This window comes from Rattus rattus, chromosome 1 (genome assembly GCF_011064425.1).
Source record: "Rattus rattus isolate New Zealand chromosome 1, Rrattus_CSIRO_v1, whole genome shotgun sequence".
Lineage (NCBI taxonomy): Eukaryota > Metazoa > Chordata > Mammalia > Rodentia > Muridae > Rattus > Rattus rattus.
Genome location: NC_046154.1, coordinates 155,158,573 through 155,177,865, shown reverse-complemented (window position 1 = coordinate 155,177,865; position 19,293 = coordinate 155,158,573). Strand labels below are relative to the sequence as shown.

At 53.1% G+C, this 19,293-nt stretch overlaps 1 protein-coding gene, 1 long non-coding RNA gene and 1 pseudogene across 3 annotated transcripts; 2 read left to right on the top strand and 1 right to left on the bottom strand.

Annotated features, from left to right (window-relative positions):
• The first annotated feature begins 938 nt into the window (after nucleotides 1-938).
• LOC116889869 lies at nucleotides 939-1,726 on the top strand (annotated as a pseudogene).
• Nucleotides 1,727-9,370: 7,644 nt separating this feature from the next.
• Bsg (basigin (Ok blood group)) lies at nucleotides 9,371-16,605 on the top strand. Of its 2 annotated transcripts, XM_032908670.1 has the most exons (8): nucleotides 9,437-9,546; nucleotides 13,310-13,657; nucleotides 14,334-14,490; nucleotides 14,718-14,800; nucleotides 14,903-15,042; nucleotides 15,370-15,652; nucleotides 15,916-15,940; nucleotides 16,141-16,605. In XM_032908670.1, exons 1-8 carry the CDS (start codon nucleotides 9,480-9,482, stop codon nucleotides 16,202-16,204), a joined length of 1,167 nt encoding a protein of 388 aa, XP_032764561.1. In that variant the 5' UTR covers nucleotides 9,437-9,479; the 3' UTR covers nucleotides 16,205-16,605. The 2 variants fall into 2 exon arrangements, with proteins under 2 accessions (XP_032764556.1, XP_032764561.1); XM_032908665.1 differs by lacking the exon at nucleotides 13,310-13,657 and having other exon boundaries at nucleotides 9,371-9,546.
• Nucleotides 10,008-12,422, bottom strand: LOC116905704. Its single transcript, XR_004388564.1, has 2 exons — nucleotides 11,581-12,422; nucleotides 10,008-11,331 (listed from the first exon to the last, which is right to left on the bottom strand). It is a non-coding gene; the product is annotated as an uncharacterized LOC116905704 (long non-coding RNA).
• Nucleotides 16,606-19,293: the final 2,688 nt, after the last annotated feature.

Below are 19,293 nucleotides of genomic sequence, written 5' to 3'. Positions count from 1 at the left end.
AAGAAACAAATCTAGAAGTGGTGGGATCCTGGCAAGCAGGAGGCTGGGGTGGGCAGGGCAAGAATGACAGGCTAGCCTGGGCTACAGAGCAGGACAGAGCACTCATCAGTTAGAGCACTGGCGGCTCCTGCAGAGGACCCAGGTCTGATTCACACATGGCAGCTCAGGACCACTTGTGACTTAGGTTCAAGGGGATCAGATACCTTCTTCTGGCCTACAAGGCAACCTCCCACCCAATAGAAATAAGTCTTAAAAGGAGTGGGGGGGAGGGGCTGGAGAGGTAGCTCAACAGTTAAAAGCACTGGCTGCTCTTCCAGAGGTCCTGAGTTCAATTTCTAGCAACTACATGGTGGCTCACAACCATCTGTAATGAGATCCAATGCCCTCTTCTGGTGTGTCTGAAGACAGCGACAGTGTGCTCACATACATAAAATAAATAAAAATAAATGCTTAAAAAAAAGATGGGGGGGCTGGAGAGATGGCTCAGTGGTTAAGAGCACCGACTGTTCTTCCCGAGGTCCTGAGTTCAAATCCCAGCAACCACATGGTGGCTTACAACCATCTGTAATGAGATCCAATGCCCTCTTCTGGTGTGTCTGAAGACAGCTACAATGTACTCATATATAATAAATAAATAAATATTAAAAAAAAGATGGGGGGCTGGAGAGATGGCTCAGGGGTTAAGAGCACTGACTGCTCTTCCAGAGGTCCTGAGTTCAATTCCCAGCAACCACATGGTGGCTCACAACCATCTGTAGGGATCCGACGCCCTCTTCTGGTGTGTCTGAAGACAGCGACAGTGTATTTACATATTTACATATAATAAATAAATCTTTAAAAAAAAAAAAAAGATGGAGTGGAGGCAAAAGACTCAGAAGTTCAAGGGCATCCTCTCCTACTTAGGGATGTGAGGCCACACTCTCCTCCAGCCAAACAAGATGCCCAAAGGAAAGAAGGCCAAGGGGAAGAAGGTGGCTCCAGCCCCCGCCATCACCAAGAAACAGGAGTCCAAAAGAGTGGTCAATCCTTTGTTTGAGAGAAGCCCAAGAACTTCGGCATCAGGCAGGACACCCAGCCCAAAAACTATGTCACACGCTTCGCATGCTACGTCAGGCTGCAGCGGCCAAGAGCCATCCTCTCTAAGCAGCTCACAGTACTTCCTGCCATTAACCAGTTCCCCCAGGCCCTGGACAGACAACCAGCGACTCAGCTGCTTAAGCTCGCCCACAAGTGCAAGCCAGAGACAGAGCAGGAGAAGAAGCAGAGGCTGCTGGCCCGTGCTGAGGAGAAAGCTGCTGGCAAAGGGGACGTCCCAACTGAGAGACCACTGTCCTCCGAGCAGGGGTCAATACAGTCAACACCTTGATGGAGAACAAGAAGGTTCAGCTGGTGGTGATTGCTCATGATGTAGACCCCATTGAGCTGGTGGTTTTCCTGCCTGCCCTGTGTGGAAAGATGGGGGTGCCCTACTGCATCACCAAGGGAAAGGCCAGGCTGGGGCGCCTGGTCCACAGGAAGACATGCACCACTGTTGCCGTCACACAGGTTAACTCAAGACAAGGGTGCTCTGGCTAAGCTGGTGGAAGCTGTTAGGACCAATTACAATGACAGATAGGAGGAGATCCGCCGTCATTGGGGAGGCAACGTCCTGGGTCCTAAGTCTGCGGCTCGCATCGCCAAGCTGGAAAAGGCAAAGGCTAAAGAACTCGCCACTAAACTGGGTTAAATGTACACCAAGTTTTCTGTACATAAATATATTACAGAACTATCTTCAGATAGAGAGAGAGAGAGGTGAGGCTAGCCTGGGCTACATGAGACCGTCATCCTGCCTGTGCTTTCCCAGTGACAGGCATATATCAAATGCTTTTGCACTACGGAAGCCCATGATAGGCTAGCGCTCCTACCAATCAAGTCCCAGGCTCTAGCCCCATCTTTCTCTTTTTATTTTTCTTCTTACTTTGTTTTCTTATTCTTCTTTGATATTTTTTGAGACAGGGTCTCTGAATCCCTGGCTGTCCTATAACTCCCCTATATAGACCAGGCTGGCTTTTAACTCACAGAAATCCTCCTGCCTCTGCCTCCCCAGTGCTGTGAACCGCCACACCCTATTCTTTTTCATTTTTGACATGAAGTCTTTCTCTAGCCCAGGCTGGCCTCGAAAATTCTTGGTTATCCTGTGCCCCCTACCTTCAGAGGCAGGGGATTGGAAGTGTGAGTCACTAAGTGTGACCTCTTTCATCCTTCATGACATTTGAGCTCTCCCCCTCTGGCCCCTGCACAAACTGTTCCCCCAACCCAGGTTGTGTGTACAGGTTGACCTTGGGCGTCAGGGAAAGTTGTTTTAATTTTCTCCTTGTGTTTTTGTTTGATTGTTCCAAGACACTGTTTCTCTGTGTAGCCCTGGCTATCCTGGAATTCACTCTGTAGACCAGGCTGGCCTCGAACTCAGAGATCTGCCTGCTTCTGCCTTTAATCCAGAGTGCTGGGATTAAGGGCCTATGCTGGGCTGGAGAGATGGCTCAGTGGTTAAGAACCCTGTCTGCTCTCCCAGAGGTCCTGAGTTCAATTCCCAGCAACCACATGGCAACTCACAACCATCTGTAATAATGGGGTCTAATGCCCTCTTCTGGTGTGTCTGAAGACAGCTATAGTGTACCCATATACATAAAGCAAATAAATAAATCTTTAGGGGCTGGGGATTTAGCTCAGTGGTAGAGCACTTACCTAGGAAGCATAGGCCCTGGGTTGGTCCCCAGCCCGAAAAAAGAACCAAAAAAATAAATAAATAAATAAATAAATCTTAAAAAAAAAAAAAAAAAAGGGCCTATGCCATCAGATCCTGCTGGGCTTTTTTGAGACAGGGTCTCTTTCTGGGACCTGGAACTCAGCTAGCCTGGCTGTCCAGAGTTTTCCCAGGGATCTGCCTCCCCCCACCCCAGGCCTTCTCTCCAGCACTGAACTTAGATCCTTAAGTCTGTGCGATAGACAGACAATTCTAGTCGTTGCCCCAGCTCATCCCTGTTTTTTTCTGTCAGTTAACATCCTCGAGGCTGAGCCAGGAGGTGGTGGCACACTCCCTTAATCCTCCACTTGGGAGGCAGAGGCAGGAGGACTGCTGTGAGTTCGAGGCAAGCCTGGTCTACAGAGTGAGTTCCAGGACAGCCAGGTCCACACAGAGAAACCCAATCTGAGAATACATACATACATACATACATACATACATACATACATACATACATACATACATACACACATAGTTGAGGTTTATCCATAATCCATGGTCCCTTCTCAGCTTAGCCCTGGCTCTGACTATTTCTCTGGCAAGATCGGTAAAGTCTAAGGTAAGAAGGAAGTGGCCAGCTGGGCCTTAATTCCAGCACAGCCAGCTGGACTTCCTGTCAGCTCTCAGCCCCCCACCAAGCTTCTGGGGCGGCTCCAACTGGACACAGACCAGAGGTGCGGGCGGGCGTGAGGCAGGCAGGTTGTTTGACTGCCGCTGTCCAGCCTCCTCAGCGGTTGCTTCCGTCCAGAAGCAGTCCCACCCATCCCATGAGGAGCCGGAGTCCAAAGAGCCAGACGAGAGCCACCCGGCCGATAAGCAGTAATGTGGAGTCAGAGCCCTGCCCCACCTGGCAATGGACAACCGATGAGGTTTCTCTCTCCTCTCTCTCTTTCTCTCTCATTGCCTAGTCTGCCCTTGAGCCTGCAATGATTCCCCTGCTGCAGCTTCCTGAGTGTCAGGCTGACAGGCGTGTACCAGCACACCTGGTTTTCCCCCAGGACAGCACTGATTAGCCCCTCAGCTGCTGGTCCCTATATACCACAGGATAGGAACAACCAGACTGAGTGCCTGAGGAGGCTGGGGCCAGGGCTCCAGAATCATCTCACTGTGAAGAGCCAAGTGGAAGCCCCACCTCCCACCCCGGAACAACTACTGCTGTCCTGGAATCCTGGGCAGTGAACGCCAGGCACAGGACACAGGAGGCCCGGCCCTCAGGATTCATAAGCAGCAGGCATGGTGTGCACTCAGGCTGCACTGGCTGCTTTTCTGTTGCTGTGATAAAACACCAAGGCCAAGGCAACTGATGGGAGAAAGAGTTTATTTGGGCTTACAGTTTCAGAGGGTGAGAGTCCATCATGGTGGGTCAACATGGCCAACAGGCACAGAAGCTGAGAGCTCACCAGCTGAGAGAGTGATGAGTCTCCACGTCCACCCATGGTGACACACCTCCCCCAGGAAGGCCACACCTCCTAAACCTCCCAACCACGCCCACCAACCAAGGACCAAGCCCTCAGCCTCGTGAGACTACAGGGGACAGCTTGCCCTCATTTGAGACAAGGAGCCTGAGTTCAAGGCCAGCATGAAGACAGTAAGAAACCCTAAGCCAAAGGAAAAGAAAAAGAGAAAAGAAAAGAGGGGCGGGAGAGGTGCTCATGGTTAAGGGCACTTGTTGCTCTCCATTTCCAGCACAAGGTGGCTCACAACCCTCTCTTAACTCCAGTTCCAGGGGATCCAGCGCCTTCTTCTGGACCCTCTGGGAACTTCCCTGGGGTACTAAAGAGAGGTGGAGATATGTTCTATGGAGGTATAGTGAGGTGTGGCCCTCTGGGGGCCATTGAGAGGACCAGCCACAGACAGTATAGTATAGAATAGAGTTTATTCAGGGCATGGGGAGGGAGTTAAGAGGTAGTAGGGCAGAGAAAAAGGCAGAGAGAGAGAGCAGAAAGAGAGAGAGAGAGAGAGAGAGAGAGAGAGAGAGAGGGAGAGAGAAGGGGAGGGTCACAGGAGGGGAGGAGAGGGAAGAGTAGATACATGGAGGCCTTCCATGAGCACATTGGGGGGATGGGGAGAGAGTCGGAGCAGGAAGGAATGAGCAAGAGAGAGAGGAGGGAGCAAGCAGCCCCTTTTATAGTGAGTCAGGCATAGCTGGCTGTTGCCAGATAACTGTGGGGTGGAGCTTAAGACAATGCTAACATGGGGCTCGCAAGTACATGTAGGAACACAAACACATAAAATAAAATTAAATAAAACTCGTTTATACATGAATATACACACTAGTAGAAGTATTTTTAACTTAAAATAAATTTAAACATTCTTACAGAAGTTAAGTACACAAAATTGGGAAGTAATGGCGCACGCGCGCCTTTGATCCCAGCACTCCGGACACAGAAGCAGGCGGATAGCTGAATTCAAAGCCAGCCTGGTCTACAGAGCGAGTTCCAGGACAGTCAGGGTGACACAAAGAACCTAGTCTCGAAAAAATGATGATGCAAATAAATAAAAAGTAAAGAAATAAAATAAAAACAGCCCAAACAACACATGTATATCTTACAGCTATGTCTCAGTAGAGCAAGGGAAGGCGGGTCATGGGAGAGCCGGGGAGAGCTGCTACTCCACCCAGAGCACATGCAGGTAGAAAGCCTTCCTGTGGGCTGGGCTGCTGTGGCGCCCGGCGTTTCTTCTGTGGGAACCTTCCCATCCGCTCCTCAGAAGAGCCCTCACCAGGTGGGCAACTCAAATGTCCACACAAAGCTTCTGACAAAAAGACTCGCTCTCTAATCTGCAGCCAGAGCGGATCTGTGCAGGTGGAGCTTGGCAGGGCGCGCCCTTCCTCTCCTAGAGTCAAGGATTCTGGCTCTCCAGGGCTTGAGGCCTGGCCATGCTAGCCTCTGTCTTTATTTGGATTCCGTTGATCTCTTTTGTCACTTGCAGAGACCAAATCAGGGGCTGGGGAACGAGTGCCTTCCCCAGTGAAGAGTCTGGGAGCGCGGCTCAGTAACAAAGCATGGGACTCTACAAATTGCATCTCCAACACAGCCAAAACACAAACAAAAATTAAATTAAAATCCTGAATTTTAGTCCAGTGGTCGTGGTACACACCTTTAATCTCAGCACTGGGAAGGCAGAGGCAGGCGAATCTCTGAGTTCCAGGCCAGCCTGGTCTACAGAGTGAGTTTCAGGACAGCCAGGGCTACACAGAGAAACAAACCATGTGTTGGGAAAAAGAAAAAAAGAAAACAAATAAAAAACAAAACAACCACAAACGATCCTGAATTTCAATACACAACAGATGGTTCTCAATATATCTATGTTGCAAACACTGGGTGAAAAAGCCCTAAAAAGTGAATCTAAATTTTAAAACTATGACACTCAAATTTTATGGGTCGATTTGGGTATTTATCTTTTCTTCTTTCCTCCTTGATTTCTTTCTCTTTGTTGTTGTTGTTGGGTTTTGTTTGCTTGTTTTTTTTTTTTTTCTTGTTTTCGGAGCTGGGGACCAAACCCAGGGCCCTGCGCTTGCTAGGCAAGCGCTCTACCGCTGAGCTAAATCCCCAACCCCTGTTTTGTTTTTTTGAGTCAGGGTTTCTCCATATAGCCCTGGCTGTCCGTACCTCACTCCGTAGTAGTAGGAGTACGCTGGCCTCAGCGGTCCGCCCAAGTGCTGGATTAAAGGTGTGTACTGCCACCTGGCTAGTTATTTTCTTTTTAAACTTAACTTCATTTTATATGTGTTGGGTTACAGACCTGGCACAAGGGCCTGACGTGCATATTTAACATACCAAGGTGGATTCTCCCAGCATTCCTCCGTCCCTGCCTGGTACCGGGGGCTGCCCCTCCCCCAGCAGCTCTTTCCAACACCCTAACCCTCTCTCTCCCTCTCTGCATTTTCTTGCTCCATGCACCTTCGTCTTTTTTCTTTCCCCTCCCCTCTGCCTCCCTCCTTTGGGACCAGTGAACCCACCTGAGAGCAGCTTCCCAGTAAACCTGCCTTTCTATACTTTAATTTGGCTCGAATTGGCTCATTTTGTGGGTAGAGAATAACATGTGGGTCTGAATGGGTGTTTTGCCCGTCTGCCCGTTGGTGCACCACTTGCTTGCCGTGCGGTGCGTGGTAGTCTGAGGAGAGCAGAAGCAGGCATCAGATTCGGAGTTAGAGATGTCTGTAGGCTGCCCTGTGGGTGCTGGAGATAGACCCATCTGTCCTGGAAGAGCAGTCAGTACCCTTAAACAGCTGAACCATCTCTCCAGCCCCCTTCCGTGTGTGTTTTTGGTTAAGTTTGCTTTTTGACAGGGTCTCCTGTAGCCCAGGGTCCGCCTCGAACTGACTTTTTGCCAAAGGACACTGAGCTACTGGCTTCCAGTCACCAAGTGCTGGAATGACCGGTATGCACCGCCATTCTAGGCTTTCCACATCTTTATCTGCTAATCGGACTGGTCAGGGGACGTCAGGCGGCTGAGATGAAGTAGAGCTAAAGGGCTTCCGAAGGCTGCGGGCCATGTAGGGTCAGGGAAGACTCTAGAAAGCCAGGCCTGGGAGGGGGCGGAGCTTCACTGTGTAAGCACAGGGCAGGGCTTCCAGGCCAACCTGAAATTTCCCCGAGGCCCAAACAGGCAGGGGGTGAGGAATTCCAGCCCGCCCAACCTTGTTTGTTTTGACCCTAAGGGCCTTTGATGCCAGCTGGCCCTTCCCCTGCCCTAACCCTCATTCTGCACGTAGCTCGGAAAAGCCGTTCCATGGAGGCTTTAGGATTCTGGGTAGTTAGTGCTGAGGCCCCCAAGCCTCTGAGAGGCAACTGCTGCTGTGTGTAAGTGGGTCACCAGGCTCATAGTGACTTTCTACTCGGTCCTGGCCCTTCTGACACCAAGCTTTGTACTGCTCCTGGACTGGCCTCTCGCTCCTGCCCATGGCTGTGTGTTTTGAGATATTCCCGAAGACCCTGGCATGGTGTGCACCCCCTCAAAGGGACTGCTGACCCTGGAAGCTGCTGCCAAAACCCTGCTTGCTCCCACCTCCCACTTTTATTTTTATTTATTTATTTGGATTTTCGAGACAGGGTTTCTCTGTGTAGCCCTGGGTATCCTGGAACTCACTATATAAACTAGGCTGGGGGTTGGGGATTTAGCTCAGTGGTAGAGCGCTTGCCTAGAAAGCACAAGGCCCTGGGTTGTTCCGTCCCCAGCTCCGAAAAAAAAAGAAAGAAAAAAAAAAAAAACTAGGCTGGCCTCGAACTCACAGAGATCCGCTTGCCTCTGCCTCCCAAATGTGGGGATTAAGGCCTTCGATTTCAGCGACAGAGCCAGAAGCTGGCCTGGTATACAGAGTAAACTCCAAGCCAGCCAAGTCTACACAATGAGCACCTTTCTCAAGCAAACAAAACCCCCAAGTTGTGATACAATACATGCCACAAAATCAGGTTAAAACAACAAAATGGCAAAAATAAAATTTAAAAATAAGTAAGACAAGCTACAGCTGGGGAGACGGCTCAATTCTTTTTTTATATAAGATTTTTATTTATTTTATGTATGTAAGTACACAGCCGCTGTCTTCAGACACACCAGGAGAGGGTATCAGATCCCATTACAGATGGCTGTGAGCCACCATGTGGTTGCTGGGAATTGAACTCAGTCAGTGCTCTTAACCACTGAACCATCCCGCCAGCCCAGAAAGATTCCATTACTGGCCCTTACAGAGATCAAACCCACGACCTTGGCGTTACTAGCCCCACACTCTAACCAACTGAGCTAACCCACCAGACATGGCTCAATTGTTAAAGTGCCTGCTGCTTTTCCAGAGGACATTTCAGTTCTCAGCACCCACATCAGGCCCATAATACCAACTCCAGGGGATCAAATGCCCACTTCTGGCCTCTGTGGCACATGCATTCATGTGGTACACACACACTGAGGGACATGCTTACAAATAAATGAATAAAGAAATAAATAAATACTTTTTTTTTTTTTTCTTTTCTTCGGAGCTGGGGACCGAACCCAGCCTAGCAAGCGCTCTACCACTGAGCTAAATCCCCAACCCCATAAATACATTTTTGAGATAGGGCCTTACCACTTAGCACAGGCTAGCCCAGAACTGGCTATGCAGACCAAGCTGGCCTCAAAACTCAGATATCTGCCTGCCTCTGCCTCCTGAGTGTTGGGATATAAAAGGCGTGTGCCACCACCAACCTGCTCAAATATAAGTTTGTTTTTTTTGTTTTTTTTTTTTTTTATAATGAACAGGAGAGCTGAGCGTCTTAGAGCAGGCATTTATCCCAGCACCCCGGAGGCAGAAGCAAGTGGATCTTTGAGTTCGAGGCCAGTATGGTCTACAGAGTAAGTTTCAAGACAGCCAGGGCAGCACAGAGAAATCCTGTCTCGAAAAGAGACAGAGACAGAGAGGGAGGGAGGGAGCGAGGGAGGGGGTGAGAAAGCGCGAACGAGGGGAGAGCGCGCCCGCGAGCACAGAGGCAGTCCAGGCCGCAGGCCCCGCCCCTTTGAGGGTGTGGTCTGTATGATCACGTGCCAACGCTTCCCCACCCGCTCCGCTTCTGTAGCGCGAGCCTGAGCGGCAGACGCTGGATACGTGCCTGCTCGCTGTGCGCCTGGCGCCCCGCCCCGCGACGCCGCGTGCGTACGTGCTGCGTGCGCGCGCGCCCCACCCTTCTTATAGAGCCGCAGTGGGGCTGCTCTTGGACGAGGCGACATGGCGGCGGCGCTGCTGCTGGCGCTGGCCTTCACGCTCCTGAGTGGCCAAGGCGCCTGCGCGGCGGGTAAGAACGGGGTGCTGGGACCGGGCTGGGGTCACGGACCTAAGGTGAGCCACAGATTTCGGGGACTTGGTGTAGGGAACCACGGCTTTGGTTCCCTACTCGGGCTCGGGGCTGGAGATTTGTGGAGAAGTAACAGTGCCTGTGGATGACCCTCGAATTGACCCCAGACCTCGACTGAGCGACGAGGTGGAGGGGGATGATTTTAGAGATGAGGCCCTGGAGAGACAAATCAAAGACTAGCTCTCTGGGGGAGACATCCTAAGGTTATGGGAACCGGAGGTGGAAGGAGCCGCCCGCCACCTTGCGGTAGTCCCCACCTGGACATGGCTGGAAGGTAATCTAGAGGACTTGGAGTAGAGAAGTGTGAGTGGAAATGACCCCAGATTTTGGATAGCTGGAGATGAAAGGAGCCGCTGCCTTAACTGTCCCAACTCCCGGAGGCTGGGAGGTGACCCGGGAGGTTTGGGGATACAACAATGACTATAATTGGCTTAGGTTTGGGGGAGTTAGGGAAGTGTGGGAGGAGGTGACCCTGAAGCTGGAAGACAGATTCTGGGGCAACATCTCCAAGGTTGAGTAGGGGCGTCCAGGGTCGAAGAGCTATTATCTTGACCATATTGATGTCTCCGCCTGGGTAACAGGGCTGGGAAGCAACCCTGGAGATTGAATTCCTCCTGGTGTTGGGGCCTGAGGATAAAAGAAGCCACCACGTTGAGGATTCCTCCACCTGAGAGACAGGGCTGGAAAGTAATCATGGGCAGGAGGGAATTGCAGGATATCTGGGAGAGGTTTGTGGGACCCGGGTGGTGGACAGCAGTGTTGCGGGTGGCTTTCTCCAGGTTTGGAGAGATCTGGCGGCCGAAGAAGCTGCCACTTTGGGGAGTTCCCAAATTTGGAAAACCTGGGAGTCAATGGAACTGCAATCTTGGTGTATCCACTCTGGGAACAGGGTGGGAGTCACAGTCCCTAAATTAGGAGGGCATCTAGTTAGAGAGACCTGCCACTTTAGTGTTACCTGGGTTCCTGAAAGGCTGTCTCCAAGGTTTGGGGCTACTAGGGGGACTAGAGTGGGAGGAGCTACCATTTCAGTATGTCCATGCTTGGGGGACCATGTGGGGAGGTGGCTCAGGAGATTTGGGATACAGAAGTGCCTGGCAGGAGGGCCGCAAGTTTGGGAATGTGGGTGGGAGTGAGGTGGCTAGAAATTTGGTGGTGTGAGGATGGAGAAGGGATTGGGAGACAACCTTGGGGTGGAGGAGTTGCCGAGTTGCTGACCTCAAGGCTTGGAAGACGTGGTTTGGAAGGGGGATGAGCGGTGAGCCTGTGGGTTTCTTGGGGTACAGAGGTGCCTGGGAGTGATGTGTCCTAAGCTTGGCGGACTGCCTGGGATCACACATGGAGGGTGGGTGGGGAGTTTCTGAGTGGCAGTTCCCCTCCCTAGGTTTGGAGGAGTCTCAGTCAGATGTCCCCAGCAGTCCCTGTCCCCCTTGGGGTGAGCTTGCAGGCTCTCCATACTCCACAGGGGCTGTATCAGACGACCCTGGCAGTGACCCTAGCAAAGGAAGGAGATGGAAGTCCCCTCTGGGCTGGGACCAGAACTTGAGGCTGCGCTCATCTGTTCTAGGACTGGTCAGGGACTTGCCTGGGAGTGAGGACTGTGGATTATCATTCTTGATGGGATTTCCAGTGGCCAGGGCCCAGCACATTCAGCTTGCTCCCAGCATGGAGTTTGGCCCATTCTGGCCTTAGGTCCTTGCCTGATTGAGGCTCAAAAGGGCACCGGGCCTAGGTGGGGAAAGGTAGGTATTCAAGGTCATGGCAAGGTTGAATGTGGAAAGGTGGTGTGGTAGGCCTGGAACACATGGGCTGCTCTCTGCTTGCCCCAGACAGCAGGCCAAGGGCAGAAGCAGAGCTCCACTGGAGAAGTGGGCCACTGATCTCTGCCCTATCAGCAGCAGGTACAGGAGGGGGCTGTGCCAGGCAGCAGAGCCTGGGGTCAATCCTGACCCGCCTTTTCCGGACCCTCTTCCTTACCATCAAAGCATCTTGAGGTGCTCCCATGAGGCTGGCTCTTGGGTACAGGTAACTGTCCCCTGGCAAGATGGAAGCAGTTGATTTATTCTGTCCTGGGTAGGAAAACCCAGTGGCTTTCTGTCTGGGGTTCAGCGGACCTTTGCACTGCCGGGAGCCAAGCACAGAATGTAGCTTACGGGCAGGTCCTAGCCCTTCCTGGGAACAGAGCCACAGCCTACAGCCTGGGCAGGGCCCAGGTCAAGCTGTAATGTATCATTTCCCACTGTACAGTGGGGGTGGGGGGTTCTGCTCAGAGGTCAACCCTGTGGCATAGACACTTAAGGTTTCCTTGTTGCGTGAGCCTGGAATTTGATGCTGGGTCCCTTACATGCTGGTCTAAGCACTCCACACCCCAGTTTCATGTGCTTTCTCTGTGTAAGTGACCAGGTTAGCCTCAGACACTCACTGCAGGGTGTTGCCCCAGCAGTTACCCAGATCTGATTTAACCCTAATTCCTCAGGTGTCTGACATGGTGAGAGAGGTGATAAGGCAGCAGTCTAGGTCAGCACTGGATGGCAGGAGACTAGGTGTGGGCCGCCCTCCAGAACAGCGCCCCCTCCCCTCCCTGCACCCTGTGGTGCTGACTTGTTTACCCAGTGCCTCAGACTGGCCCTGCTCTCACCTGGCTTGAGTAGGCAGGAAGGAAGGTAACTGAGGCAGGCGACAGGCTGGAAGCTAAAGACCCTGTTGAGGCTCCTAAGGTTGGGATCGCAGTTAATGGTCACCCCTAAGCAGTGCTAGTGAGGCTCTGTGTGGAAAGGTCAGCAGGAGATGCCAGGGCAGCCTGCATTCCTGAGACCAGATCATGGGTGGCCTAGTCGGCCCTAACGGCCTGGCATGTTAGTCTCGTGGTCCTTGGAACATGACAGTGTTGTCCCAGATGTACGACACCCATGGTGTAGTGTCTCTTCAGAAACCCCACTGGAGTTGGGGCTGCCCGGTACCTGTATTTGCTGACAGCCCTAGATGAAGTGGTGTTGATTCAGACGTCCTGTAGCAGTAGACAGAGAAGGGGACTGAGGGAAGGGCGCTGCTGTGACCTTCTGACAGCCTACCACCTGCCAAGAACTGCAGGTTGGGCAGTCTGGGAGATCTCGAATGTAGGTTACCAGGAAACCATTCTCTACCGAAGCAGCTGTGTCATTCAGACCCCTGGAGCTTTGGGGCAAGTGCTTACCTCGGCCCCCACCCCCAATACAGGGCCTGAGGCCCTAAACCTAGTACCTTCAGACAACAACCACGCCTTGTGTAGGCATGCAAAGACCTGCCCTCCCCTGGGACATGTGTTTGGGGCAGGCATACAAGTCTGAGTGTCCCAGGCCCTTATGTAATGCTGAAGGCCCTATTTTAATTTGTCACGTAGCCCATCTGGCTGGAACTCATAGCAATCCTCCTGCATGCATAGGCCTCCTGAGTGGTGGGATTATAGGCGAGCTGCCATGGCTCCCACTGTCTATTTTCTAGACACACTTAGTGTATGCGTGTGCACATTAGCTGTGCACAGGTCCTTCACCACATGGGTCTTGGGTTGAACTGGCTTGGTGGTCAACATTTTTACCCAGCCCTTTGTGTTTTGTCTGCCTAACTTCATACTTCTCCCTGCAAGCAGAAAAGAAATGGAGTTGTGTTGTGTTGGCGCCTGTGGCAGGCCCTAGCAGTTGTAGTAATGGGTGCTAACCCTTTTCTGTAGCTGGCTTTCTCAAGGCGCCAATGTCCCAGGAGCAGTGGGCGGGGGGCAGCGTGGTCCTGCACTGTGAGGCTGTAGGCAGCCCCATGCCGGAGATCCAGTGGTGGTTTGAAGGGAATGAACCAAACGACAGCTGCTCCCAGCTCTGGGATGGCGCCCGGCTGGACCGTGTTCACATCCATGCCACCTACCGCCAGCATGCAGCCAGCACGCTGTCTGTTGATGGGCTCGCCGCAGAGGACACAGGCACTTATGAATGCCGGGCCAGCAGTGACCCTGACCGCAACCACCTGACCCGGCCACCCAGGGTCAAGTGGGTCCGTGCCCAGGCGAGCGTGGTGGTCCTTGAACGTGAGTGGCCAGGGCACCTGTCTCTGTTTACCTCTCGTGCCATCCAACCCTGGCTCCCACTCTGTAGAACCAGATGCTGCTCTGCCCTTCATTGAGACTCACCTGGGGACATGGGTGGGCTGGACACTCGTCGGGGTCACCTTGCTGGGTGCAGGCTGGCCCTGCCCTCTTGTAGGTGGTTCCTCGGCTCCCATCCCAGGCCTTGGTCCGCTGTCTTCCACCCTGACCTCCCACCTTGTTCTGCTCTGTGCACCTGCTGTCCTGGCCCATAGCCTCCCCAGTGTTTGTCTGGTGGGGTTGGGGTCTGCTGCCCAAGTGACTGTCTACTGCAAACGAAAATTCCAGCCAGCCTCCCCGGAGCTCTCTGGGGGTTTCGTTTCCAGTTCCGAGTGATGGTCAAACACCAGTGAAGGGAACATGAGCCATCCGTGTGGCTTTAACATGTGGGGAAGTGTGGATGGTGCTCCCCCTGAACCACGGAGCTATGAGCAGCAGGCGGGCCTTGGGCAGCTGGGTCTCCTACCTTGGAAGCTGACTCGTAGTGGGTCATCAGCTTGCCTTAGAGGTCTGGGGCTGTAGACTGTCCGCTGCTGTGATTCCAAAAGCAGACCCTGTGGGGGCGTGGGGGCGTGGGGCCGACAGCTGGGCTAAGATGGCTTTCTCCCTGTGGCCGCAGCGGGCACCATCGTAACCTCTGTCCAGGAAGTTGACTCCAAGACACAGCTTACCTGCTTTTTGAACAGCAGTGGCATTGACATCATTGGCCACCGCTGGATGAGAGGTGGCAAGGTACTGCAGGAAGACACGCTGCCCGATCTACAGATGAAGTACACGTGAGTTCGTGGTACTCGGGGCCTGATGTCTGGAACTGCCTCTGCCCTGACGTGCAGCTGTGCCAGGCTCCCCACAGCTCTAGATTGGCTGCATGGCCTCCCTGTAGAGCATGAGAGAGCCCAAGGCTCTGTCTGCCTGTGGTCTGCACAGAGAGCAGCCTCGGTGGGGAGGTGGCCAGCATAGCATGCCTTGTGAGCTCCTTACCTCACCACTCTGTTCCCTGCAGGGTGGACGCAGATGACCGCTCTGGAGAATATTCCTGCATCTTCCTTCCTGAGCCTGTGGGCAGAGGCAACATCAATGTAGAGGGTAATGGGGGTGGGGCGGAAGTGGTTGTAGTGAAGGCCAGGGGCAGGTGTTGGAGCTGAGAGCAGTCTACGTGCTTGGGCATCAGGCCTCTCATCCTCACAGGGCCACCCAGGATCAAGGTGGGAAAGAAATCGGAACACGCCAGTGAGGGAGAGTTTGTGAAGCTGATCTGCAAGTCTGAGGCGTCCCACCCTCCTGTGGATGAGTGGGTCTGGTTTAAGACCTCTGACACTGGGGACCAGGTAAGGGCTAAGGACATGGAGCTTGAGCGGTACCAAGGGGCAGTAGGGGCTGCAATGGGAACATGGGGTTCTGGATAAAGGGAGGGCAGCAGAAGGGGCACCGGGTTCTAGGAATAGTGAGGGATGCCACGGGAGTGGGCATGAGGGCATCAGAGGGGACATAGGAGTGGGCTTTGGTGTGAGGATCTGAGACACTAGAGGGCTGTGACAAAACATGAGGTTGCAGGAGTGGCAGGGCCTCCAAGGACCGCACAAAGGGCATGTTGTGGGGCTCCTGGGACAGTGAAGGAGACTCTGGCAGGACATGACAAGGCCTTCCCCTCCCAGACTATCTCCAACGGCACTGAGACCAATAGCAAGTACGTCATTATATCCACGCCTGAGCTGTCGGAGCTGATCATCAGCGACCTGGACATGAACGTGGACCCTGGCACCTACGTGTGCAATGCCACCAACTCCCAGGGCAGCGCTCGGGAGACCATCTCACTGCGTGTGCGCAGCCGCCTGGCAGCCCTCTGGCCCTTCCTGGGCATTGTGGCCGAGGTCCTGGTGTTGGTCACCATCATCTTCATCTACGAGAAGAGGCGGAAGCCGGACCAGACCCTGGACGGTGAGCAGCCCTCCAAGTGTCGCCCTCCTCTTCCCCCCTCACTTGCCCACAAGCGTCTGTCCTCTGTATTGAGCTCCCCTGTAGCTCAGGCAGCAGCCATGAGGGCTTAGGGCTGCAGATGGCATGTGGACCTGGGGTTGGAGTGTGTTGGTCACCGATGCATGACACTTGTGCAGCATCATGAGGGTGGCAGTGTGGGGCAAGGTTCACACAAGGCTCTGACATATGTCCTCTCTCCTTCATGTGGCTGATTATGACTGCAGAGGATGACCCTGGCGCCGCCCCACTGTAAGTGCAGCCTCTGTGGGCTCTGGGGAGCTAGCTATGTGTCCTATAGAAATGGGGGGTGTCCAGCGTGTGTCCATCTTCATAGGCCTCAGTGGGCTCAGGGAAGGTGGGTGGCCACTGTTGAAGAGACAGCCAGATTTCGGTGGGGTGGAGGCCAGCCCTGAGCCTGTCAAAGTGATGGGTCCCTTTTGTACCCTTAGGAAGGGCAGCGGGTCTCACCTGAATGACAAGGACAAGAATGTGCGCCAGAGGAACGCCACCTGAGCGGCGGGGCAGGTGGGGAGGGGAGATGCCAGGGCACTTGACCCCAGCCCAGCGTCTGCCTCCACTCCTATGTCCCATCCTGTCCCGACCTGAGCCTGCCCAACCCAACTTCTTATCCCAGCCCAAGTGAAGACAGAGCCTTACCTTACAGAAAACCCATCTGGGAGAAGCAGGCCACTTGCAGTACCCCTGTTTCTAGTTTAAACTAAATGAGGTTTCTATGCAGACGATCCACTCCTTAGGGCTACGTTTATTTTCCTTCCCTTCTGGAGTACGTCACTACAGCCCTGTGGAGTGGGGAGTGGGGTCACGAGGGAAAGGCCAGGGCACACATGCTCTGACTTTACTGTTGGAGGGGGCTGGGCCTGCTGGGACCCCACAAATAAAGACCTACACCACCATGTGTGTGTCACTGCTTGAGGCTCCGAGGTCAGCAGGGCTTGGGGTGCAGCAGGGAAGTGTGTGGTCCCCAGACCAGTGGTTCTCAACCTTCCTAATGCTGTGATCCTTTAATATAGGCTCTCTGATGTGACTCCTTAAAAGCTTGTCAACAGTACCCCTCGGGTTCTGACCTAAGTTGAACTGTGGGTACAGCCCTAGTCCTCACTGGTGTCCAAGAAAGGCTGCCTTCAATGAGGACTTTGTTGACACCACTGATGTCCTGTGTTGGCCTCTGGCCTAGTACTGATCTGCCTGTCAGGAGATGTGCTTGCTTGTGGGAAATGGACAAGGCCTAGGGACTTGCTGGCTGGTTTGAACTCAGATTCGTGCAGGGGTCACTGTAGTCTGGCTCCAGAGAAGTGGGACCCAGAAGCCAGCTTTGGTTCCAGCAGAGTACATCCCAGAGTAGTAGTTGGGCTGGGGAGGGGTCTCTGGGGGACTGGCAGGCCTTTCCGAGGACCAGGGTCCAGGACAGGCCAAGGAGAAAGCTGGTGGTTCCCCAGATGCCTCCCTGGCTTTCCAGCCACTAGAGGGCGCCACACTTTGACCCTTTCAGGAAACCTGTGCTCTGGACCCAGCCAAATAGCTGGTTTATCTTTAGTACACATGCAACTGCATATGCTTGGCCCCTCGCCCTTCCTTGGAGCTCTTAAAACAGGAGAACCTGCTTAAGCCTCAGAGTCAGCCCTGACTGCACAAATGCCCACAAGGGCCTGTGTAGAGAGAAGCTCAGGTTGTCCACTCCCAGCACTGGTCACCTATGGAGTGTCTGGGGTTCTGTCTACCAAATGACATACTTCCCCTGGGGTCTCAAGGCAGGCACTGTGGGTCTTAGATCCAGAAGACTGGACACAGTGAGGCCTATTTAGGCCTCCAAGCAGTAGTTCTCCCCATGCTTGAGAAGCAAAGGAACATCCACATCAATATTGTCTGCGTGCCCCTCAGCCAGCATGGCGAATGCTCACCCCTGTCCCTAAAGGCTTCTCAGTTCCTGAGATGAGATGGGTACTACAGGATCAACTTTGTTATAAACACAACAGCCCAGAAAAAGTCTCTGGAAACCACGGGGTCTTTTGAGACCCAGCCCCCAGCTGGCAGGCAGAGACAAAGCCCAGGGCCTTTGTAAAACAAAGACTCATTGATGGGGCAGGACCCCACATGGATTCAGCCACTTGCCTGGTCACTTCTGCTCCAAGCAGATGGCTGTCAAACCCTCCCCAGCCCCTGGTCCACCTACTCCACAATACTAACCCATAAGGCGGAATGCAAGTGGGCAGGAGGACCAGACAGGATAGCAGCACTTTGTAAAGGCCATCACCGTGAAGTCTGTCATAGATGGGGGCTCACTGTGAGCTAGCTTTTCCACACCCCAAGTGGATCCTGGAGGAGAAGCACCTTGGCAAACCTTGAGTAATGACAGGCTGGTGAGGTGATCCACACCCATCAGCAACCTGCAAAGTGGAGTCAGAAGGATCAGTTCAAGGTCACCCTCAACACATACTTCTATAGCCTATGTCACATGAGCCAGCCATTGTCTCCAAAGGACAAAAATAAAGCCACCCTTCCTGGATGTGCACATGCCAGGGGAATTGAGACCCCAGGGAGATATGCAGTAGACACCCAGGCTGTATGGGTGTAGATCAGAACATGAGAAACCCCTTCCCCTACAGGCCAGAAACCCACAGCCAAGGAGTCCAACTTTGGGTTGCTGAATGCTGCTATGATGGCTTCCCCAACTAGTCTACCCCTCCCCTGGCCTGGTTCTGACCCCATTCAAAATCCCCCAGAATCTTAAATAGGAAATAACTGATTGGTGTTGGGAGGAAGGGTGAGAGAGGTCAGGGAAGAGTCTAAAGGAGACCCTTGAAGTGAATAGTTTGATCCCTAGGGTCATTGGGTTGTTGGTTGTTGGCTTGTTTTTTCCAAAGGTCATGAGGAGGTTGTATATCTGGGGGCGGGGGGAGCTATGAGGCTGAAGTGAAATTACAGGTGTGTACAACTGTGCTCAGCCACTGATTGATTGGTAGGGTCTCATCTAGTAGCACGAGTCTGCAATTCACTGTGAAGACCAGGCTGGCCTCAAACTTACAGAGTCACCTACCTCTGCCTCCCGAAGACTGGGATGGAGACCGGTGGAGGGGACTCAGCAGCTTCAGAGCATTTATGGCTCTTGTAGGGAACCTGAGTCTGGTTCCCAGAATCCACTTGGGGGCAAACAGTCATCAATAGCACCAAATAACTCCAGCTCCAGAATCCAGCACCCTCCTCTGACTTCATGGAGGACCATGCTTGCACATGGTGTATATACACACACGCAAATAAAGTGAGATAAAGACACCAAGCAGCTAAACAGGTAAAGAACAGCTCCCGAGGAACGACGCCCAGGTTGACCTCTGGCTTCCACACATGCGTACACATCCAAGATGGCAACCCTGAGCCCGTCACTTACTGAATATCGAGAAAAAATAAAAAACCCACTGAAGCAGGTGTGAGCACGAGTATGGGGAGACCAGGCAGCCACAGCCAGTTCCAACTCACTGAAAACACGCTCACAGTAGCAAATCAACAAGGTCCCTGAGTGCACGCACAGGTCAAGATATCTGAGTCCTAGCATCCTTTGTTGACCTTTGGGATGGCAGAGCGATCTC